Genomic DNA, 26,006 nt, shown 5'->3' with positions numbered 1-26,006 from the left:
TATTTCATTGTTCTCTAATTTTAGTTGTAAAAGACAATCTGTCAGTTAAGTGTATGACTTCCTGCAAGAACCATCCAAAATAGTACAGCATGTGATACATTTTTAAATGCAGTAAATAGGAAATGGTGCAACTTTGTGTACCCATGACCTAGCTCTACAGTTACATTTTCACAAAGAAAGCTGTCTTCAAACACACATTAATCATCTTGATTTTTGCTCTATAAGAGCTGCGATATATGCAATATAAGTATTTTCTATAGCTGCTCAGTACACCACCTCAGGTCTGACTCAAACTTAAGAGTGGAAGGGTTAGTTTCACACAGATACAAATCTTGCAGCTTCCCAATGTGCACTGCTAAAGCTGTAAGGAAGATAACCTCCACTATATCAACAAAAAAAAAGTTATTTTCAAAAGAATCTTTAAGGAGAACTTCTCCAAAATTGTAAACACCTACTAAAGGAAGATAACCTCCACTGTATCAACAAAAAATTGCTTTACAAAAGAATCTTTAAGGAGAACTTCTACAAAATGACAAGTTTGCTAATCACATAAAAACATAATGTAAGCTTTACTCTTATTTATTCCTGACTTGACAAGTTTGTCAGATCCTGTGTTATTGCCTTCTGGTACTTCATATATTCATTGTGACATTGTGTTGGATGGGCTAACTGCATTTCAGACTTTTACAGCCCTTAGAAAGCAAAGTAATTAAATAAGCCACTGACTCTCATTACATGCTCAGTTAAATGATTCAGAGACATTGACTGCAGTCAGTCTTTTCATACATGTGTGTTGTCATTGCCAGTGATTAACTTCACATACCACCTAAAATGGGACTTTAAAGTCTGAATTACAATTTTGAGTCTGAACAAAAGCACAGTATAAGCCACTTTTTCAAGCCTAAGCCACCCTGACAGCAGCCTGGGCAGCCCCCCATATTTTATAGTGGCACAACAATCTATGCTGATAATGATTATTCCAAGAAAATTTTAAGAGCAATGGAAACATTTGCTTCCATTTCTGTAAACCTTATTTTTGCAAAGTTCTCAAAGAAGGAAAGAAGGGATCCAGAAACCCTGCACCCAGGATTCAGATTAGAAATGAGCGGGTGCAGTTGAAAGATCCCAATACCATTTGGTAAAACTTAAAAGTCCTGCAGTTTCTGTATGAGACTGATGATATGGAGATGACATGGGAAGAAAAAACATCTTGAGATATTTTGGCATCCTTTATTCTACTGAAATAATTGGCTGCAAAGAAGCAGATGGTGAATGATTATGTGTGAAGAAGTTAAAGTAAGGAAAAGTACATGTTATCTGGGGACATTTCCCTGTGACCATTTAATTTTTCTGACTTTGGACTTGTTTTAATTTTTTTCTTTTTTTTTTCATTTTTCAGGAGTGATAGCTTTGTGTTCATGCTATATTTATGGTAAACTTGGTTAGGCTTTGTTCATATTACTTCTTTGATGTGAACAGGGACAGTACGTGACTTGACGACTGCAAATGTCTCACTCAATTGTTTATAATGTACACAATGTAAGTGATTCTTAAAAGGTTGTATGTTAAAGGAGAACCGCACCCACAGACTCAGAAAATATGTTTATTTTGTCATGGTTTGGTGTTTCCTACATTTTAATACCACTCTGGGACTATTTACAGGTTTTTAAATTTTTTAAACGTAATTTCTGAGTCTGACCACATGGGGTCTGACATCTTGAAGTAATTCTTTCTGATTGTTTAGTCTGCGTGTAGGTGTCCCACAATGCAGCGCTTGTCTGTAATAAATTACATCATGCAGGCCTCTTTCTTCCTAAAGCTCCTGTCAGTGCACGATTTTACATGCATACACTGCTGTCTTTCAGTCAGTTAGTTTTAAGTAACATTCCATGCCATTCAATAACTACATAAAACACAAACAGTGCAAATGCCACAGAACAGACTTTCAAAGTGCTTTTTACTGTTGCTTCTTTTTAGAATGGCTAAACTGCATTCTTTTATGAAGCCGGAATTGTACTACTTTGAGTCATCTCACATCCCCCTCACACTTAACTTCCCTATCTTTCAAAGTGCTAAGGGTAATTTGAGCTGTCACCTGCTGTGATTGACAGCTCATAACAGGAGACTTGACTCATGTACTGTTTCCTTGTTCTAGCCTTTATTTTCTGTGTGGGTAAGGGAAGGACCAGGGAGCTGTAACATCACAGCATGGGTGGGTTTTTAGGATGGTAGTGGTGATGTCAGTTTGGAGAGGGAAATGGCCAGAAAACTACCTGTATTCAGTGGCCTTGATGACATCAGTGAATTGGAGACTGCAGTGAGTTACAAAAGTTTTTTGAAAGTGAAACCACCACAGTATAGTAAGGTACAGTTCTAGTGGAGAGAAACAGTCAATTTAAAATATTTTAAATGCTGTGCTGTTGTTTATTCATAGCAGGGACAGTAAATAGGGAGAAAAAAAGACAAAGAAGTTGAAGGTGAGCATTTAATAATAGAGTCCTATTGTTTTGCTTTAAAGTGAAGCTAGTTGCATGCAAGGAAGGAACACACTATGAATAACAGGGCCATGGAGCTCATGCAAATGAAGTGAAAGTGGCCAATCCCATGAAATCAAGAGCACCCCCATTCTACCATCATACTATAGGTGTGAGGTAAGGCCTCCTGCCTTGCATGTCATGAAAATGAATGTATATCGTTTCTGACTGCATTATGTTATTGCTATGTTATTCATTTAGTGTTGCAAGGAAAACATGCTTGTAGCTATGGTATAGTATGTGAGTGTGTGTGTGTGTGTGTGTGTGTGTGTGAGTGTGTGTGTGTGTGTGTGTGTGTGTGTGTGTGTGTGTGTGTGTGTGTGTGTGTGAGTGTGTGTGTGTGTGTGTGTGTGTGTGTGTGTGTGTGTGTGTGTGTGTCATAAAGCAACTTAAGTTTTACAGCTTTATGTAACATATATTAATCAGTTATATGTGTGAAGTGACATGTTTCTCAACAGAGTAAAGTAAGTTGCCTTAAATCTGTGAAGACTTTAACATTTAATATAAACAAACTAATGGGAATGGTACATTTCAATAAAATGTAATTATCATTAATAATTGCCAGGGCCTCATGCTATCATTCAGAAATAAAGACACTAATATAGACAACTGTATCCATTTAAAAATTATTTTAAGAACATGTACTCTTTACCAGATTACTGTTGTGATCCCAAGTATTACCAAATTGTTCAGTTACACACAGATATAATGAATGATCAAGGACTGGTCCACTGAACAACAACAGACCAAACAAACCCAGTACACTGAGAAGATACTGAACCAAGACTGAAAAGTGACACGTTTCAACACTACCTAGATGGTACCATCCCACCCAAATTAAAGTGGACATATAGTCCCCCAAATGTCTAATAACATATTTTACTCTGGATTTACATAACTAACTCCATACTGCACAAAGGCACCACACTTTGCTAATCAACAATGTCTCAATAAATATTTATTCACCCTTGTATACATTTTACCACTTAGAAATGCGGTGATACACACACACACACACGCACACACACACACACACACACACACACACACACACACACACACACACACACACACACACACACACATATCGTGTTCATATAAATTCTCATATATGTACCCACTCATAGAAGTCATACTTGGCCATTCACTTGTGGTATGAGCAGTCAAGAGTCTGTATAAATATGTACCCGTTTGCTTAGAGCTATCATTGGGTACTTTACATATCTTATCAGCAACACCAGGTATTGCAGTTGTTTTAACTAATGACTCTGGTGAAGAATGTGTATGATAAAAAAAAGGATGAAACTGCCCTTTATCCCTTAAAGAGCTTTTCACCCCTATGGCTGCAGAGCATACCTCTCAACTGTCCAGATTTTCCCAGAATGTCCAGATTTTTGCCTCCTATATTTGGACTGCCCCTGATAAAATGTGTTGTTTTCTGGTAAATCACTGAGGATTTAAGTCACTAAATAATGACAGACGTGAGTTTCTCACTTGAAATCCTTCAGAAAAATGCATGCCAACACACCTTTTCTAACAACTTTTTAAACTTATAAGAGCAATATTTAGAATGTGTTCCTGTTTTTGGGCCTTTGTCCCCATTATTTTTGGCTTTGTCCAGATGTCTTGTGATAAAAGATATGCTGCATGGTGATTTTTGTATAGATGTGAAACAATGAAAAAGTCATTCTTAGCACTAAGTGCATCAGATGACACATTTCTACATGCAGTTCAAAATGTAACTGCAGTGTATGTTAGGGTGGGGGGTGAATTTTGTTCACCTGGCACAAGAGAATGGGCATGTATCAAAAAGTTAAGCACCCCTTTTCCCATTCTACTGACCACTCAGTTCACTCTACCCTGACTTCTTTTGCATCCTGAAAGTATCCTTGGGTTCCTAATGAGCCCAGTTCACAAACATCTCAGATGGTTGTCCTGCCTTTGCTCTAACAAGCAAAGCACAGATGTACTTTGATGTACTAACACAAATTTGTACATATATCTGACTTTGCTTTATGGTTTTACTGAACGCAATGTATTTTTTCCTTTCTTGTTATGATACACATTTATAAAGAATGTGTCACTTGCACTTTTTACAGACATCTTTCATACTACTCACAGATCATATTAACTAAGTTAAAACTAGCATTTATCAATGCTGAATGTTGACTTGTACTGCAAATGGAGTGTAACAATAAAGATAAGTGAGCAACAAAATGAGGATATAGACAACAGATTCTGCTATATTCTGAATGCTTATTATAAAGGGTAATGTTGGACAGTTACTTGCTAGAATGAAAGGTAGCGTACAAGAGTTGTCATCTTAGTCTTATGACTAACGGAAGCTTGAAAGCTTGAAAACAAAGCATTTGAACTACATCTGGCATCCAGGGAAATATATTTAAGCTACAGTTAAAATACTGCACTTATTTAACCACTTAAACCAATTTTATAGGTTATATTTGTGTTTGCTTTTAATCTGAAATTACATTCTATTAATTTAAGGCATTTATGGTCTACAGTGCTTTTCAAGCATTTTCTGTGTTGTACCTAGGTAACCCCTCATTTTTTTGTGTTTGTGGTTGCTCTCTTCTGAATCTGAAGCTTTGGTATTTACAGTAAATGTTATTTTTCTGACTTCTTAAGTTGATTATTAGCATTGCTTTTCTAATTCTGTGTTGTAGTCACTTTTCAAACTTAAAACAAAAAGCCAGCTTTGGCCAAATGTGTGAGTTGTAACCAGAGTTTTTAGTAATTAACCTACCCCTGCCCCTCCAGTATTTTACCTTACACAAGCAGTCAGCCTTCTTAATCTTGGGACTCCTGAAAGCTTAGAAGCTTTAAAGTAAAGCATTTTGATTATATTTTGCATCCTCCTTGTGTCACATCCTTATTGGTGAGGTCAGATAACAAAACTGTCCACCTTGAAATAAAAATCAACCTGGAAAACCCAACTAAACCTGTAACAGTTACGGACTATACTAAAACAAACTATATCCTATTAAGCAACAGTTTGTCAAAATTCATGACTTCCTCAAACCCCAAGAATACAGCTATCTATGCAGAATTATTCACAGAAATCCTGTACAAACATGTAAATGGTTGCACTGTGGCTGCTGTACCTACCAGAAGTAAGCCCATATCTAACACCAAAAACAAACCGTACTGGTGGAATCCTTACTTTAACAGGATATATAACAAAAAGAAAAAGTCAGGCCAAAATCAGGAACAGCAAGTTTCATAGAGACAAGAGCTCTCTGATTTAATTAAACAATAAACTAAGAGGTCTAATAAAGTCCAACAGTGCCAATTAAGAGGTCAGGATAGCCTACCAGATGAAGGGCAATCACAAAGCCTTCTTCAACTTTGTCAAGAATCATAAAGGTAACACCCAGCAAAGTGCAGAACTGGTAAGAAATAGCACACCCTTCACTGATCAGGTTGACGAAGCAAATCTACTGGTTCTCTAAATTTAGCTTTAACATTACCCCCCACCACCACCACCACCAACTTCCCCCACGCTACCCCCTGTGAAATTCCTTCTAGCATATCACTCCCAACTATCAACAGGGAGCAGGTACTGGTGGCACTCACCAAGGTCAAAATCACTGTTTCAATGAGACCCAAGAATATTCCCATTTGCCTCCTAAATAGCCTAAAAATGACCTAGCAGGACCACTTGAGGAACTCTTCAACTACATCCTCAAAACAGGTTAATTGACAAGTGAATGAAGGGCTGCAACAATCCTCCCTCTTCATAAGTGTGTACCATCAATTGAGGATGGGAAGTACAGTCCCATCAGTCTGTCAAGTCTAATATGTAAATCCATGGAATGAATTATCATGGAAACAATCAACAAGGACAGTAACAACCTGCAGACACTGGATCCATTCCAGTCTGGCTTTGTTATGAGAATGTCTTGCCTACTCAACCTGGTACACTTCTTCGAGTGGGTCACCAAGACTATAGATGAGGAAAAATGGTGCACACCACCTGTGATGATATGAGGTATTGCCAGCTATGCCAGGAGAAGTAGGGCAGTGGATGTGTAACATATGCCAGAATATCTAGCTGGAGTTTTTTAAATAATTATATGTCATTTGAATATCAAACTGATTTGTGCAGGTGCTTGTGCTGAAAATGTATTTGTAAAGCTACTTGTGTTAAAAAATGTACCAACAGTGTCTCCTGCTGGACAAAACAAATGCATCTGTATGTCAGACTATATTATAACTATTGAAATGAATATTGTAACATAGGATACTGGAAGAGAAGTGGTTAAGCTCAGCCCCAGCTAACTTTTAGAAAAAAAATATCATGAAATTGAATTACTTAATTTAGGCCATAAAGGTTGTATCTCACAGGCCTTAATGCAGCCAGAGACAAAAAGTCTATACTAGGAAACCTTCTGTATTGCCCTTGGGGGTGAACTAATTGCTACTCTGGAAGAGTGAAAGTTTGAAATTGTTTTACGACTACCAGAAGCTGCAACACATCTTAGCAAAGCTCTATCTGTGTGTATGGTAACACATACGTGCGAGATTCTGATTCAGTTTCTAGTAAAGGGGGGTAGTATTTGAATCAGAAGTCAGATGACCAGATGTATGTGATGTCATTCTGTAATCCAGCATACAAATGATGCTTAATACTAGATGAGACTGAAGTCTCAAGGCAGTCTGTTTTTTAACCTGATATAGAAGGATCACTCCCCTACTTTATCTTGCCTTGCTTTAGTAAGTAAACAGGGAGTAGTAATTCTTTAGATCAGTCAGGATAATATAGTGAGATTAGTTAAGTACTGTTTATTTATTTATTTATTTTATTTGACATTTGTTAACCGGGTTAGTCTGACTGGGTAAAGACTCTTTTTCAGTGGAGACCTGAGGAGAAAAGCTCCACAAAACAGTTACATAAAATTTGAATGGATACAGGAGAACAAAATTATAACAATAACAAAGTATACAAAAGAATATTCTTGAAGCATGAGTCAAAAAACTGTAACATTTTATACATATTTTTCTTTTTTTTAAGACAGGAATAGTATGAATGAAGATGAGTTGTGAATCTGCCCATCTGTATTATTTTAATATTTCCCATGATTGAAACTATGGTGTTTATTGTAAATAAATGCTTAGTATTTTCATGTTCATTTATTATTAAATATATTTAAACTTTTCATTGTGGTTGATCCTGTAGAGAATATTTTAACCTTTGAGAGTACTTAAATTTATTTTGTGACACTCTGGCCACTCCTGAGAGCCTTACCACATTGGTCAAACACTATAATTTGTATTTATATTAATTTCACTCAGTATAATCGGGTACCCTTGTAAGAGCCCTAGAGTAGCTGACTTTGGAATGTCTGGTGGGAGTAACTACTTTATAGTCTGGGCAAAGGGTAGCAGAGCGAGTAAATCTGTGCCAAGCCCAGACCCTGGACTGAGTGTGTTCCCTGTTTGCTCTTAAGGGAAATTGTGCTTGATGCAGAGAAATGCATCTGGAAATATTGTGTGTCTATTTTTGATCCAAGTGAACGTCCCTCACCGGTGTCAGTTGTGAGGATTCAGGCTCCTTGATTACTGCCCAGAGTGGGACCTCACACCAACTATCTTGAAATGGCCAAGGTATTTGATACAATACTTTACTCAAATATTGTTGACAGACCCTCAGAACTAGGCATACATCCCTACATAACTCACAGAATTGCTGGCTGGCTGGCTCACAGCTAGGACCCAAGAAGTCAGGATTGGTGAAACTACCTCCACCAGGAGACCAGTCACCAGCAGAGTACCCAAGGGCTCTGTGTGGGGCCCACTCCTGTTTGAAATCTATGTCTCGGAAGTCATGGCTAATTTCAAAGGCTACTGGCTCACCAAGGTTGTAGATGACTGTAAATTGGGGGTTATTATATATTCCCCTATGACAGTAACATCCTGTAAGAGGGTCTAATACAAACAAATGACTGGTGCAACAGGCATAGATTAAAACTCAACACAAAGAAATGCATTACAGTGCCCTTTGGGATATCATCCACTCAAGTTAATTATTCCATCAATAAAACACTCTTAATAGTTAGGTATCTCAGAACATATGTACACAGTAAACTGGCCTTCGACCAACTCATAGATAAGAATGTAAGGGAAAACATTCTACCTCCCTCAACTCATAAGCTAAGAGTATGACATCCAGGTCCAAGGATGTTTTAGTACCACTCTAGTATGTCCTCAATGAGTACAATGCCTCCCCCCCCCCTTTAGCATGTATCTAATCAGACACTTGCAACAGTTGAAAGACCCTCAAAGGTTCCTCATCAGGAGAATCCAGGGTATGAATACCCTGTCCTACACAGATCATCTTAAGGCCCTATTTCTATGCTAATTCTCCTACAAGTTACTGAGAGGCAATCTATGCTGGCATATAAGGCATCTCCAAATCAAGCTGTGATGGATCTCTTGCACATCCTCCAAACAAACAGCACCAGAAACACTAGATTCAAGCAGCTGAAATCTGTCTGCAACACAAACAGACATGATGGAGAGACAGATATGAGTCACAAAGGATCCCTGAGCTAAGCTCCCCACCTACATAAAGCAGAGTTAATCCCCGACAATTTTCAAATTAAATCTTCTCACTGGATGTGAAATTCACTACTGGTCTGGCCCCCATGTCTCTGATGGACAGAAGTAGACATTAAGAAAATGAACCCCCAACTAACAAACACACCCCTCACATAACCCTTAGCTACTTCCTTACTAACATACCTCACCATATAAGTGTCTGAATAACTCAGTGACATAACTGTGTTGGGTTGCATGGTTAGGCTTGCAAAGACCCTGGTGGTCATTAGCCTACTATAAACCTTTGAAAATATGAACCTATTTAAAACATATGTCCAAAAAATACTGTGGTATGACAGCTAAATAAGTGTGATAATTTAATAATATAAATGTGTATATTATGAGTTTATACTACTAAATGTAAATGCATATTCATAAATTTCACAGTGCAATCAAAAAGGAAAATTACTATATTATTATTTAATGTAAAACTACTATATTGTTATTTTATGTAAAACCTCCTTTCAGTGGCAATTTGCTAAATGGATAAACTAAAAAAGTAAAACACTCATTCTGACAGTATTGCCTGTTTACAAACCCCATATATATAATTGTCTCTGTACCTGCGATACACCCTACATCTTAACTACAATATCAACATTTTCTGCCTTACCTAATTCCTTCCCTTAACTCCAGTTCTTTGCATTTCTAATCACTAATCACATGCTCTACTATCTATATGACAAATCCACTAATACACCTCTTAAAATGTTCAATTGTTCAACATCTGCTAACACATAAGTATCTTTTATAGGATCATAGGTGGTTACTAGGCTAATGACCCTGGAGCCCTTACAAGCCTAGCCAAAAGTTTATCCCCAAAAAGAAACCTCAGTCAGCACACCTCTCAACCCTGTCAATGAGGAACACAGGTGGAGCCCCTAGGACAAATTTGTGGTTTCCTATCCACTCATCAGGGTTGCGCTTGAAGAGGGTCAGCGAGGTGCTCTGTTTGACATGTATGCGAAGTCTATTCCAGAGATGGGGCAGCCTCTGGGAGACAAACCTGTCTCTCCAGCAGGTTTTGTTGATGTCACATATAAGATTCAGGTCTTTTGATCGGGTAATGCATGAGGAGTTAGACTTATGAATATACAGCATCTCTAATAGGGTAGGGTCCGAGATTGCCTTCTAGGTGAGACACAGTTCACCCCTGAGCAATCTATACGATACCGACTAGAGTGATAGTGATTTGAGCCTGTCCACATACGACAGGTGTTGGAGGCTATGGATTCTCTTTGTGAGGTATTTCAGTGGCCTTTCCAGTTGGTGCAGATGTTTGGAGAGGTACATACCAAATGGGGTGTAATACTCAATTATTGGTCTAATGAGGAAGGAGTATAGAGAGGTAATAACCTCCTTTTTTCCTGGATGCAATCCCTTTACTTATGAAATGAACTAAGTAAAAGGCTTTTCTGACCATTGCCACTACATGATGGTCGAATGTGAGGTTGTTATCAACCTGAGTGCTCAGGTCTCTCACCACAGGTTGTGTGCTTAGTGGGGTGCCGTTGATGTGGTAATCAGCAGGGGCCATGTTTTTGCCGAATGGTATGATGATACATTTTTTTATGTTTAGCTTGAAGTCTAGCTTGAGGCCATGACTTTGGTGCCAGTCATTAGTTGCTGTGAGATCCTCTTGCAGTATATTGACATAATTTGGGGAGTCAATGACAGCACCCAACTTACAGTTATCCGCAAACTTGGTCAGCCACAGGCCTTTTGTCTTTGTCTGGAACTCTGAGAAGTGGATGCCAAACAGTAGGGGTCCCAGGGCAGATCCCTGGGGAACTCCACTAGTGACAGATCTGCTACTGGAGGCGGAGGCACCTATTTTAACTTTGAGGGTCCTGTCAGTGAGCCATTTGTCAACCCACCTGATTAAATAGGGATTTACACCACGTTGTATTAGCTTTTTGATGATGCCCAAGTGGGGGATTGTGTCAAAGGTCTTGGCCAGGTCAAGATAAGCTGTATGCACTGACTTTCCCTTATCCAGTGCCTTGGTGACAAGCTTAGGTTGCAATAGTTGCCTTTATTTTCACAGAAATGTAACCTAATTAGTAAATGCATATTTAATTGTTAATGTGTATTATTTAATGACTGTTCATACATATTACTAAATGTCTGCTTAAAAATGCATGTGATATGTTTATTTATTTCAGTTTGATGACTGGGGAAGTCCACTGAGCTTAAAAAGAGCCTGTTTTCAGTGGAGGCTTAGAGAGAAAAGCTCCAGTAACAATGACAAACATATTAGCATATACACATACAAAGTAAAGAATTCATACAGCTTTATGCAGCATTCTACAGTAAAAAGAAATTCTACGTTCTACAATAATAATAATAAAATCTAGCATCTGTACAGTCTAAGAGTCATTAACTGTGCATTATAATTGAAATGTCACATTCTACAATAATAGTAGGGAAAATCTAGTAACAGTAAATTGTTCAAGGGTCATTAACAGTGAATTACAACTGAGGACGAGAAATTGTTGGAAATAAACTTAAAATTTGGAGGTTAAGGAGGAGGAGGAGGGCAAATGATGTGAGTGCAGAGATGATGCTCAGAGTTAGAAGGTGGGTTTTGATATAGGAGGGTCCTATGTGGGGAAGGAGCAAGGGCATTCCCACTTTAAAGATAGGTAGGAATGGAGGAGGGATTTAAAGTTAGAGTGGTTATGAGTATTTCTAAGGGAGAGAGGAAGAGAGTTCCATAGCTTAGCTAAGCAGCAGAATAGCATAGACTGTCCAATGGCTCTAAAGGTTTGCAGATTTTGAGAACGTTCTCATTTTCTGACATAAGTGAGCGAATAGAAATATAGGAGGTTTAGGAGGTAGACAGAGAGGGACAGGAGGATGGGTTAAATATGAGCTTATGGGCAATGGTGAGTTTAAGGAGGCTCAGTTAGTTGGGAAGCTTGAGCCATTGTAGTGAGTGGATGGAGATGCAGTAATGGGATGAGTTCCTAGAGTCAGTGACGAATTTGCAGATTTTATTGTAGAAGGCTTCTAATTTAGTTTGAAGCCCTAGCTGAAGATTTGAGAACAGAGGCGCGCCATACATTAGGGAGGGGAGAAGGTATATGGAGGCAAGGGTCTTTCTGGTGGAGGAAGTGAGATCACTGTTATACTTATATAGGAGTCCTAATTTTTGATGGGGGGTTTTTTGTTGTAAGCTTGGATGTGGATATCGAATTTTAGATGTTTGTCAATAATGATGCCAAGCAGTTTGGTGTGAGGGACAATTTCAATGGGGGTGTTATTCTGGCTTATGATCTTGAAAGAGTTTTTATCAATGGGGGAGTGTTTAGATAGGGAAAAAAATCATTACTTTGGTTTTAAGGGTTAGGTGGTAGTTTTGAATCCATATTTCAGTATTTGAGAAAGCTGAGTGGGTTATCTGCAGAAGGTTGGAAGGGGGTGTCAGCTGAGCAAATGATTGTTGAATCATCTACATATTGGATTAATATAGAATTGGAGATGGACTGGTGAAAGTTGTTGACGAATATATTAAAAAGTAAGGGGCCAAGGACAGAACCTTGGGGTACCCCAGCAGGGGTGTATAGAAAGGAAGAGGTGGAATGTTTCCATTTAACAGCTTGTTGTCTTTCAGAGAGGTAGTTGGTGAACCAAGTTATGGTGGAAGGGGGGAGATTGAGGGAGGAGAGTTGTGTTAGGAGTATAGGGTGGGAGATGGTGTTGAAGGCTTTGGAATGGTTAAGGTTAATGGACTCAAGGAAGGAGAGGAGAGCAGTGATGGTACTGTGGCCAGGATGGAATCCATGTTGTGTGGGGGTTTGGGGGTTGTTTTGTGTTAGATAAGGTATCAGTTGTGATTGAATACATTTTCCAGGACTTTTGAGAGTGGGGAAAGTATGACAATAGGATGGAAATTAGTGGTGTCAGTGTTTTTACCGCCTTTATGGAGTGGGATGGTGAATGCTTGTCTCCAAAGTAAGGGAACATAAGATTCTTGGATGGGCCTATTTATTATGATGGAGCTAGGGAAGTCTATGCTGTTGGTAGATTGATTGAGGAAGGATGCAGGTAAATTATCTGGTGTGTTGGAGCATGGTTTCAGTCAGAGAAGGAGGTTTGTATTATGTGTGTGGGCACATGATTGAGGCTGAAGAAAGGGGTATGTGTTTTGAGATCAAAGGGAAGATATGGAGAGGGGGGATATTGGTGGAGAGCAAGGGAAGTTGGCAGTAAGTTTAGCTATACATTCCACAAAGAAGGTATTAAATAGAGAGGCTGTTTCTTGATCAGAGCGGTTAGGATTTGGGCATGTGTTGTCTTTACTGCTGGGGTGAAGAAGAGAGGAGATAGTATTCCAGAATTTTCTAGGGTTGTTAGTATGTTCAGACTGAAGCTTAGAGTAATATGTTTTGTGGTCTCTGGTTATTAGTTTTTTTATAGAGTTGCGGAGTTGTTTAAATTCTAGTAGGGTATCAGTTTGCTTATTTCTTTGGTATTGTTTCCACTTTTTGTCTCTTAGGAGCATGATTTGTTTATTTTCCTTAGATACCCAGGGAGAAGTTATACCTTTAACTCTTCTGGTCTTGAGATGAACAAGGTTATAGAGTAGGTACAGAAAAGATTCATTAAAGTAGTTGATGGCATTGTCAAGGGGTAGAGTTCTTAAAGCTGTCCAGTCAGTTAGTTTTAGGTAGTCTGAAAATGTTTGTGGTTGAAGTTGGACAGGTTTCAGGTTTGAATGTAGTGATGTTGATTATGAAGGGGGGAGGGGTACTGGTCAGCGGAGGCTGGTATAAGATCACTGAGGAGGTCAGGAAGGATTCCTGAATTTAAGATTACATTTGGATGAGACACTAAGATCCAGTCAATAATGGAGCCAGAGGTTCCATCTTTGTTTGGCCTGGTGGGGGAGTTTATTAGCTGGGTGAAGTTAAAGAGGTTGATTGCTTGGGTAGGGGACTGAGAATGAATGGTGGCCCAGTTAATGTTTACATCGCCTAGGATGAAGGTTTCATTTTTAATGTTAGAGGAGAACCAGGCAAGAATGTCTTCTAGCATTGGGATGTTATTACCTGGAGGGATGTAAAGAGCAGCTATGCATATGGACTTGTGTTTGTGCAATTTTAAGAAAGCTATGGTTAATTCAGAGTTGGCAAATTTTGGAGTGGGAATATTGTATGGGGTAACTGAGTAGGTGGAAGAATAAACTATGGCTACACCACTTCCTTTTTTGTTGGACCTATCATTACAAATCATATGGTAGCCAGGTGGCAGGATTTCATTATCTTTTATGTGTGGTTTCAGACAAGTTTCTGAGATGCCGACTATTTCTGGCTGGTTGTGGATAAGTCAGGCATGTAGGTTAGGAATTTTATTACGGAGACTTTTGGCATTAATTGTGGTAATGCAAATGCTCTTGGGCATGATGGAGGGGGAGAGGAGATGGATGGTGGGTTGGTGGGCCCGTGATTGGGGTGAATGTCACCAGATAGAGAGAGGAAGATATGATCTAGTATAAGGGGAATAAAGTCTAATGTGGAGGTGGAGTTTGAGAGGAGATAAGTAGAGTATTTGTTAGGGAGTGAAGGGTTTGGTAAGTTAGAAGAGGGTATGATAGGTAGTACTTTGTGTTTATATAAGAGGGTTATGTTTGATAGGTAGAGTTCATGGGGTATAGAGGAGAAGGAGGATGTTGTAGTATGTTGGTAGTTAGAAGTATAGTGTAGTGGTAGGGTGTAAGAGAAGTAAGGGAGTTGTGTAAGGTAAGTAAGGGTGCTAAGGAGTGCAATGGGCAGTATTACGCTAAGGAAACATGGTGACAGACATTGTATTGATGATCACTTTAAGTTAGGTTTGTGAGTGTGTGGGAGAGGTGATGCATGATTGGATGAAAGATGGAGTGGGAGGAGTTAGTGATAAATGTGGAAGTAGTGGGGGTGGGTGGAAATTGGGGGCAGGGAAGGGGAGCAGAGTGAACCTGAAGGGCAAATGGAGTGGGCAGAGCCAATCTATGTTGAACTGCTTCCAAAACAATCAGTGGAGCCCTATAGGGTAGGTAACCAATAGAATAATTCAAAGAGCTTAACAGAAGTTATAATTAGAGGGATTTTAGATGTGATGTAGTAGCTGAATGGGAATAGGAGGATAGGTAAGTAAGGTATGAGTGAGTCCTATAGTCAAAAGGAACAGGCAGAAATTAGAAGAAATACAAAAGTCAAAAGAAACAAGCAGAAATTAGGAGAATGTAAACTAGGAATATACTGTACTATACAGACTTTTAACAAGGAAGAAGGAGTGTAATTATCAATATGGTGTTACAATAAGCTTATATGCAGCCTAGTTTAAATACTATGACAGGAAAAGAGAGAAAAAAAGGTAAGAATAACTTGTAAATCATGGGGGGATACAGTGCAGCTGTCAGTACCGATGCAGAGCTCAACCAAAAGGCACTACAAGTACCAGTTTGCTTAACAAAGCAGTAGCTAGTGCTACTGAAAAGATTAAAAGCCAAAAATTCAGTGGCGTTTAGTTGAAAATAAGCACCTGGATAGATGCAGAGAGGCTGTGGAGGTGATCAACTAGTAGTGCAAAAGGTTTCTTAAGTTTATATTTGTGGAGTGTCTGCGCTGTCAAGCATGGGGAGGGGAACATACCGGACCCACTATGTAGTCATGATGTACAGGCACTGGGTAGAAGCAGAGAGGCTGTGGAGGTGATCAACTAGTAGTCCAAAAGTTTTCTTAAGTTTATATTTTAACACCTGGTGTTCATTAGGGTCATTTGCATATATCCCATGTGCCTCTGATACAAGTAGTTTGAGAGGTCACTCAGTGGAGGATCTAGCTTGGCTGGAGTTTTCATTTAGATTTTACTGATTTTCTTTTTCTGTGTGACCTTCTCACTCTTTGTTTAAGTTTGTTAGTCTGGCTATTTTGCAGTCACCCTAATGGTAATGGACATCAGCTGGGTATAACAGCCCTGTGTTTCTTATGCTTAGTCAAACATTCTGCTTGTGCTCTACTGATGAGGTCATAACAAGGCTGAAATATGCATATCCACAGCTAGTGAGGTTTGGCTTTATTGGCCTGAAATTGTCCTTTGACACAACTTAAAAATAAATAAGTCATGGGTATTCAGAATCAGCATATAGTTGAAACACCTGATGTTCATAACGGTTAATTGCATATATCCCATGTGCCTCTGTTACAAGAGGTTTGAGAGGTCACTCAGTGGGAAGTTCTAGCTTGGCTGGAGTTTTCATTTAGTTTTTACTGATTGTTTTTTCTGTGTGACCTTCTCACTCTTTGTTTTAGTTTGTTAGTTGGGATATTTTGCAGTCACCCTAATGGTAATGGACATTAGCTGGATATAACAGCACTGTGTTTCTTATGCTTAGTCAAACGCTCTGCTTGTGCTGTGCTGATGAGGTTATAACAAGACTGCAAGATGCATATCCACAGCTAGTGGGGTTTTGCTTTATTAGTTTGAAATTGTCCATTGAAACTACTTAAAAATAAATAAGCCATAGGTTCAGAATAGACATATAGCTGAAACACCTGATGTTCATAAGGATCATTTGTATATATCCCATGTGCCTCTGATACAAGAGGTTTGAGAGGTCTCTCAGTGGAAGTTCTAGCTTGGCTGGAGTTTTCATTTAGTTTTTACTGATATGTTTATATGTTTGGAGTGTCCACACTCTCAAGCATGGAGAGGGGAACAAACTGGACCCACTATATAGTCGTGATGTACAGGCACTGGATAAAAGCAGAGAGGCTGTGGAGGTGATCAACTAGTAGTCCAAAAGTTTTCCTAAGTTTAGATTTTTGGAGTGTCCATGCTGTCAAGCATGTGGAGGGGAACAAACTGGACCCACTACATAGTTGTGATGTAAAGGCAATGGGAGCTCACAACACCAGGAACTGCAGCTGCCAAGACAAATTTAAAAAAATTGGAGCTTTTCTCCCCGAGCATCCACTGAAAAGAGTTTTTTGATTAAACTCAGATGTTCAAACAAGGTCAACAAAAGAAAAATAAAATGCATGGTTGATATCATTTGGATCTACAGCTGGGGAACAGAATATTTACCTCACTATAAATGGGCAGACACAGCTCCTAAATGCTTTATCCCATACATGGATTCCTTAAAATTATCTAGGGTATGATCCCAGTTATTCTCACTAGAGGCAATATATAATTATTGACCATGGGATGGGTGAGGCCAATCTAAAACCAAATGGGAAAGGTTATTTCAGGCACAAAAAGGAAAACTGGCTAGGGTTTAAATGGCCTACATGAGCAGTTAGCCTAGCACTTGCCAAGAACCTATGACCCTATTTATGAAATTAAAGTTTAAACAGATAGGAATACAGTTTATCTAAATGAATAGTGATAAAGTTTCTAGACTGAGAGTAGTCAAACTGCAAAGCAGCAATGTTTCACTTATATGATACACTGGGGAAATTTGCAATACTGATCAACCAGAAAGCAACATAATTTCTCATAGTAATGCAAAATTGTTTCTCATAATATCCTGTTAACAGACAAGCATTTTGTTAATCTGAAATAAAAGGAGGTGTTACCAGAACTAATACCATACATAAGCATGAATATGAACAACTCAATCAAGGCAGAAATACAGACTGAGAAAATCTGGAAATATTGGGCATTTTTGGACTTTGTTAAACTTGAAGAGGACTTTAAAGCATATGCCCTACTTCATGTCATTAATGTTCAGAAAAATTACTTGTGAGAGGGGAGGGAGAGGGAGAAAGGTAACTGAAAGGAAAACTTTTTTTAATGGTACTATAGTAATAGTGCATGATTTTTTTTTGCATGCTATAAAGTTTTCTCGGTTATTTTTAAGTGTAATGGGGATACTAATGTAAATAGGTGCTGTAAATAGGTGCTCCTAAGCCACAGTAGTGCAGCGGTAGCATTGTTGCCTCACAGCAAGAGGTTCTCTTGTTCGAATCTCGGTTGGAGTGCCTTCTGTGTGGAGTCTGCATATCCTCCCTGTGGTCGAGTGGTGTTCGAAAGACATGCATGAATGGGCGTACCTTCATTGAAGGTTGGGTGTCGAGCTGGCAACTCGGCATCATAAAAAAAAAGAATCTACTTCCAATCACTAATGGACCGGAGTCCACTGTGGCGACCCCTAACCGGGAAAAGCCGAAAAGACAAACAATGTAGATAGGTGCTCCTGTTTTTTTTTTTCCTCCCTTCTCTCTTTCTTCTTGTTCAGTTTTAAGAAATGTAGGCACCGCAATGTAAAAAAAGAAGAAGAGGAAGAAAAAGGAAAATCTGGTTAAAAGAGCATGACAAAATAAAAATCAGGGTGCTTTTTCTCATACTTGCATAGTGGAATGACTGGGTTAAGGCCATTAAGCTTAATCTCGTAACAAGTTTTAAGAGAAAGCAAGTAAATTAAAAAGAATATTGAATATTATAAAGTTTTTTTCTAGTAAACAATTGTATGCTTGGCAGCTTTGTGTCTGGTTCTCATGTCTCTAGGAGACAATCTGATAAAGAGAAATGGCTTGAACAAATATTTTATGAAAGCATTCAAGTGATTTCCCAGCTGAGAGAGCTATAAAGATAAGACAAAGCCAGACAACACTTAGTAGAAGTATAGGCTATGCCATGCAGCTTAGCGTGGATAACCTTTATTTTAGGTTATCTCAAGTCTATGTGTGTGGTTGTTAGTTTGGAACATTTGTTTCTGTTAGAAGGGTAAAACTTCAATATTTGAAAATGTAGTTAGTGTTGTGTGTTATCATTAAGATAATATGCTTTAAGAGGTACTGGGAGTGTGTTTGTATTTTTGTTTGATGGTTTTCAATAAAACAAAAAGTTTTGTAAGATGTGACATAGGCTCAAATGGAGATGACAGGAACCAACTATATAAAAGATTAACCTGCCAAACAGTATATGTATGTAACACAAAAGCAGGAACTAGACATTTAACAAAAAAAAGCTATTATACATAAAAGGTGGGAATAATAACTTTTCAAGAAAATTATGCTTTCTGTGATGTCTTTAAACATCAATGGTCTCACAGATAAATACAAAAAAGAAAGAGTAGAGAACTATATTTTAAAATGTAGAGTGCAAATAGTTATGCTACAGGAAATACACTTGGAAAGAACTGAAAATGTGAATTTGATAACAAAAAGTTTTCAGGATGGTTATTCAGTAGAATACTTGGGGTAAAGGAAGAAAGGAGTACTTACAATAATTGCAAGAGGAGCTCCAAGAGTGATAGAAGAGGATAAAAAATATAGTAATGGTAGATTTGTAGCACTAAGGAGCTACTGGCAACGGAGGAGGATTACACTGGCATGAATTTCTATTCCACGAAAACTGCTATAATACAGCTTCAGACAATTCTGAAAGAAATAATCAGCTTTCAGCAAGGAATATTACTTATAGGTGGGGGCCGGAATTTGATTTGCAACAGTAGCAAATGGAAGGTAGATTTTTGAAGAAATTTATGAAAATATTTATCATGGAAAATGTGAATTCAGTACTAGGAGCTCTGAGTGAATTTACATATTATTCTCCAAAATACAAAAACTGGGCTCAGCTAGACAGAATTTATATTTCACAGGAATGTATGCATTTAATTGAAGGTCTTGATATGCACCCAATAACTATTTCAGATCATGCACCAAAAATAACTAAAATAAAAGCACACGGTAATGAAATAAAAATGGGACTTTGGCGCATTCCCACCTATCTGTTGAAAAGAGAGGAATTTAAGGAAAGAGTAGTGGAAATTATTCAGGAGATACTGAAGAAGACAGAAACTTCTTCTGAAAATATAGCTAGGGAGTGCGATAAAATTAAAGTGGAGTTTAAAAAATAGGGTGAAAATAAAAGAATGGGAGATATGGTTAAGAAGTAACAATAATTATTTAGAGGGACTGACTAATATTAAAGTAGTGCAAAATAGTGGGAATGCCATAGAACAAGAAGGTGATCAACTGCAGAATGCTACGCAGAAAATAAGGGATTACCTCTTTAATATGCATGAGTTTAGAAATATTGTTGTTAAACAACTGTTTTTTTTTTTATATTAACTCTACATCACAAAAACGTTTAGCACAGCAACTCAGGCAAAAGAAAATGGAAAGGGCTGCTGCCAAGCTTAACAAACCTATTACAAGGAAGATAATAAGGGATCCTGTAGAAATAATAAATATATTTTGGAAATTTTATGAAACTCTGTATAAAGCAGAGACATATGGAAATCAAGAAAATGTACAAATGGGAATGTATATGGAAGAATTAAATATGCAGAGGTTAGAGGTAGATGAGGCCCAATTGCTAACAGTTAGGATAGGAGAAGATGACATAAAAATGGTGATGTATAACCAATCTACAGGAAAGTCCCCAGGAATGATGGTATTCCTGTGGAGGTATGGAAGCTAGGAGGAAAAAAATGATAAAGATCTGGAAGGTTTTGCTGAACAGTATTTTAAGAGAAGGAGAAGTACCAACATCCTAGAAGAAAGCAGTGGTAGCTGCAATACCCAAAGAGGGTAAAGATCCATCAGATTCAGCTTCATACAGGCCCATTTCAATGCTAAACCATGGTTGTCTATAATGGCTAAAAGAATGGCAAATGTGATGCCAAAATTGATAGATATGGATCAATGTGTTTTTTTGGAAGGGAGGCAAACATCTGACAACATTAACACAACATTGATGATCTGGAGAGAAGCAGAATGTAAAAAAAGTACCACTGCCATTGGTGGGTCTTGATACAGAGAAAGCATTTGACAGAGTAAACTGGGACTTTATGAGCAGGGCAATGAAAACATTTGCATTCCCTGATAAAATTATAAGGCTGATTAGGGGGATATATGAGGGATCGGAGGTGAAAATTAAATTGGGTGGGATCCTCTCTGATAATTTCTGCTTGAGCAGGGGAACCAGGCAGGAGTGCCCTCTCTCCCCTTTGTAATTTGCATTATATTTAGAACCACTGGCAAAGAAAAAAGGGGCTCAGAAATTCAAAGATATAATTGGTATAGTAGTCAAGAAAAGCTGGCTCTATTTGCAGGTGTTATTATTTTATACCTGACCTGACATAACCAGAAAGGGACATTACAGTGTTATGGAACATTTTGAGACAGCTTCAGATATTTTTGGGATACAAATTTAATGAAGATAAAGTAAAAGTAATAGTGGTAACTTATGTACCCGCACACAAACTGGTTCAGCAATATCCATATTCATGGGGACGTGATAAAATTAAGTAATTAGGAGCATGGATTAAAAATGATTCTGGTGTGGCAGCTAAGGATATTTGGAAAGAGACTAAACAAAAGATAATACAAAAACTGAGAAAATGGAAGCTGTGTTACCTGGATATCGATAGTAAGATAAGCAGTTAAAATGTTTTTAGTCCCTTTAGTCTTATACACAGGTCAGACATATTTTTATCAGCTAGAGGAGAAGTTGTAGTTAGCAATTAATAAAGAGCTGACAGATTTTATCTGGGAGGGGAAGACAGCAAGAGTCAAGTAGGACAGGATGATTCTTTCCTTAGAACAAGGTGGATTGGGATTACCCGATTGGAAGGGGTAATTCAGAGCAACACACTTAAGGTTCCTATACATAGCACAAAACAGAAAAGTATCATTCAAAGTGGAAAGAGATGTTGATAAAACAGTGGGAAGCTCAAGAAACAAATAAAGACTGGGATTTTGGGTGCAGACCTTTAAGAAGAATAACAATAATCATACAGAATATTATAGCTATAAAGTAGCAGAAAGTATCTCAAGTACTAAGCCAACACTGGAATGGAGAAAGGAGATTCTGCCGATGGGGATGATTGCAATTAGGCATATAGACAATAGGCAAAAGGGGGCGGGAATTTGTTAGAGAAAACTGGCAAAGAAACCAAGGTATTAGGAAGAAATAACTAAAGAGGAAAATGTAATAAAATGGGAAGATACCAAGAATTTATTTGGACTGCAGTTACAGATTGTCTTCCATATCAAGGATTGATATCAGAGTATAGGCAAAAAGAAAGAAATAGGGGAGTCCTAAATGAAAGATTTGTAGAGTTTTTAGCAGAATCTAGGACAGAGCTGCAATTAAGAAAGGAATAATTAGTACATAATAAAATATTGCATGATAATTATAAGAATCAATCAGAGTAGGTTAGAAAGGATTGGGAAGTGAGATTAGATAAGCAATTCACAAAGCAACAATGGGGGATATATGTATGTCTCCCAAATATACAACAAAGTCTAGAAGATTTAGGATCTTTGCTTGGAAGTGTTTACAGAGGTATTTATACCCCAAGTGGACTTCAAAGAATTTTTCCTCAGGTAGACGTCAAATGTTGGAGATGTAATGGGGAAAAAAGAGATTACTGGGAACATATTTTCTGACAGTGTAATAGATACTGAGTGAGCAAATTGGTGTAACTAAGGAAATTATTTTTTTGAGCTATGATACAGAATCAGAATTCGCTAGACATAGTATGGTGGCTGCCAAAAAAGCAATTACTAGAAAATGGAAATCAAAGTATAAACCAACTTTACTAGAAGTAGCAAATATAGTAACAGAGATAAAACACCTGCAATTGGGATCTTTAGAAAAGGGTAGGAGCAAATTACATAACAAAAATGGGAATTGTGGGAACAATACATGCAGAGGAAGAATGAGGTTTAAAAGAAGGTGGGATTTGACTGAGCTATGTAATGTCTGACTGACAATGACTGGATAGATTATAAATGTTGTATAATGTTCACAACTACAATTGTGCTGATATGGTTTGTAATGCATTATGTTTGCAACTAAAAGTGTGTCAGTATGCTTTGTTTTCTTTCATTTAAATGTAAGATTGCCTATGTCATACTTGATAATTTAATAAAGATGTTTTTTGTTAAAAAAAAAAGACAAAAATACAGACTGCACCCTTTAACCACCTGCCTAATATATCAAAACCCATGAAAAGTTGCTGCCTTTGTTTCCGCTTGCTTGCTGCCTTACATTTTACCATTGTGTCAACATATATTCCACTATTGTTATTTCAGTCCACGTTTAATGCAAGGCATCATTTGATATTGATAAATGCTTGCCTTTGAAGTTAAATCCATTATGTTTTTCTATGATAATGTATATAATAGCAAGAAATCAGTATCCGGAAGTATTTTTTCATTAAATAACTTAATGAAAGCTTCTCTTTTCACTGCATCATAAATGATTATCCATCTATGACCTATAGCTCTATACTTTATATGTATTGATAAGGATATTTCAGAGCATGTGTTAGATGACTGGATATGTAAATGTTCATAAACTCAGAAGAAAACAATATTTGAAATAACCTGAAAAAGGGCAAAATTTACAGCACAAAAGATTTCATTAGTACACTGCAGTAATGGAGTCAGAAATACTTGGGATTATTTCTGTTTGCATGATTAAGCAATCCCTACAAATAGCACTATACTTTAGTATTTTAGCCTCAAGGAGTTTCATACCATAATACCGAACTTTGTAGAATGCATCATCAGGCAACTATTTCAGTTTATTTTTCTTAAAAAATATCAAATCTGCTGAAAAGAAGTGTTTCCCTAATTAATTTCTTGCTCATCTTAAATAAAAAAGGGAAATGTGGAACTAGTGATAAGTATTAAAAAGCATATTGCCAGCAGAAGTAGGATTGCTAATTAGAATCAATCAGCTTTCTGATAAATATTTAAACTTCACTTTTTAGCAAGGTATGTGTTGGTGGATTTATTTTTAGAGTGTGGAGTACATTTCCTTAAAATAAAGATGCAACTGGCTGCAAAGCTAGTAAAGCAGATGATACATCTGAACAGTGAGTCAGTTATAAGTGAATGCTACAGACCAAAAGCTATGAAAGACTCAAGAAAAGTTCTGCAGAAAGCAATCTTATTTCTCAGCTTTTCAGCTTGAGTACTGTGATACTGTTAACAAGTCAGTTATATTGTTTTGAAAAGCCACATCTGAAGAACTGTTACTAGTAGGCCTTGTCCAGTCATCAAATAGCACTTACCAGTGGCTGATGGTCACTGCAAAACTTCTAAATCCTCTTTCATCTCCCACCCAAACAGCTGCATGCAGTGGGATACAGATGTGTTTCAGAAGCACAAATACTCTTATCACAATTTTCTGTGCTATGTTTTTGGGAAAATAAATTTCTCCCTTAATTCCCAGGATCATAGGGAAAGAAAAACACTTGACTTATACTAAAACTCATTTGTTTCACTTTACAACAGTGTTACAACCGTGAAGATTTTTATACAATTTAAAAGAGGTGTGAGTGGCAACTCCCCTCATAGCAGGTACATGAACTTGACAGACATAAGATATTATCTTCAGAATAGTGAGTGATTTGGAAAAAAATAAAAATTATTTTGGCTTTGTTCTACAGCTACACTCACTTTTTTTCAAAATCAAGCTGACCTAGCCTTTACAGGTGAAGCTTGAAGTGACATCACTGGTTTGCTTTCTGCCTTCCAAATCTTCCATACAGGAGTCACTTGATTCACCAAGACTTGGTATAGTGAATGTCATCTTGTTGAACTTGACCTGTTTAGTTCTGCACTGGTCAAGGTCTCTATATCCTTTCTCCATCAATAAGTGACAACTTCACAGTTGATTATCAGTAAATTTTCAGTGCAACTACATGGGGGCTGCATATGCCAGTAATCTAAATTTCATTGTTTTGTGTCTTTCTTTTCAGTTGGGAGGTTTTGAACAACAAGCTTAGGGGAAATGGCTGCATTTAAGTAAATCATGTCCACTTCAATGGTGACCATTGACCTCTCAGTGATATCCACTAGTACAAATAATGATAGTGCAGCTTTGTTTAACTCATACCCCCTCCACCACCACCACCATAGTACCCCAGATCTTGTACTAACTTGCTGTTAGTTCTCCAAAGAAAAAGAGTTAGCACAGCACCTGGGGACAGACAAAATCTATTCCAAAGCTTCCAGACACCTCCAGCTCCTCTGATGGCCTCAAGTTTTAAATATGTTTCTTAGAATTTGGGTGGAGGATGCTAGTATTTTGTACTTGTTTATTTTATTATTATTATTATTATTATTATTATTATTGTTAAATGTATTTATTTGTCCACGGTGAAATGGTTTAAGATGCATACCTGTTGTTCAGAGCCCTTTTCTTTCTTTCTTGCTTGCTCTTCATACTTTTCTCGGCAAGCTAACTACCCCTTTTCAGTTACAGTGCTATTAACCCCACTCAAAGAATATACAGATTAGACTCGGTACACTCCTGTTCTGATCTGGTTATTATTTGCTTGGTAACATTACCCTACCCTTTATCATAAACCAAAGCTCTTTTTAGCCCTCTACTTTCTGTTGCCCAAGATAATGTATAGCTATGCACTGTTGAAAAAAGGGTAATCATATAAACAAACAGAAAATAAGAGAAAGAAAGATAAGGATTAAGGTCTGAGTATAAATGCATTGAAATTGGAACCACAGACATGTCCAGGTGTGCATGCTTTCATATTTGCCCAATAACGAATGAAAAAATGAAAAAATCTAATTGCTTTTAGTCATTTTTCTAGGTGACAGTATGAAACATATTAAAGTTCAGATCAATGTTAGTAATTCTGGATGCTAAAAATATGCTGTTAAAGTACAGTGCATTCTACTTACCCCTCCTTTGGAATGGAATGTCTTGCACCAGAGACTCACTGAGGGCAGAGTGCGATAGCAAGAACATCTGGAATATGAAGGTCCCTGGAAGGGAAAATCAGTCAAGATCTAGTCAGAAATCCATAAAAGAACTGTTAATTTAATATTCCAAAGTTCAGTTAATTTACAATGCTAAAGTACAATAAAAACATTATATCAT

At 37.6% G+C, this 26,006-nt stretch overlaps 1 protein-coding gene across 1 annotated transcript in view; it reads right to left on the bottom strand.

Moving 5' to 3' along the window:
* CD68 (CD68 molecule) overlaps positions 1-26,006 on the bottom strand; it is a 183,994-nt gene that overhangs the window by 119,286 nt on the left and 38,702 nt on the right. The window contains exon 2 of the mRNA XM_044077011.1: positions 25,808-25,891. Within this exon, the coding sequence (XP_043932946.1) occupies positions 25,808-25,891 (84 nt within the window). The remainder of the gene's footprint in view (positions 1-25,807; positions 25,892-26,006) is intronic.

Source organism: Protopterus annectens, chromosome 7.part0, assembly GCF_019279795.1.
Source record: "Protopterus annectens isolate FY-2018-M chromosome 7.part0, PAN1.0, whole genome shotgun sequence".
Classification (NCBI taxonomy): Eukaryota; Metazoa; Chordata; order Ceratodontiformes; family Protopteridae; genus Protopterus; species Protopterus annectens.
The sequence above is the reverse complement of the archived record's forward strand: the minus strand, read 5'-3'. Positions and strand labels throughout refer to the sequence as shown.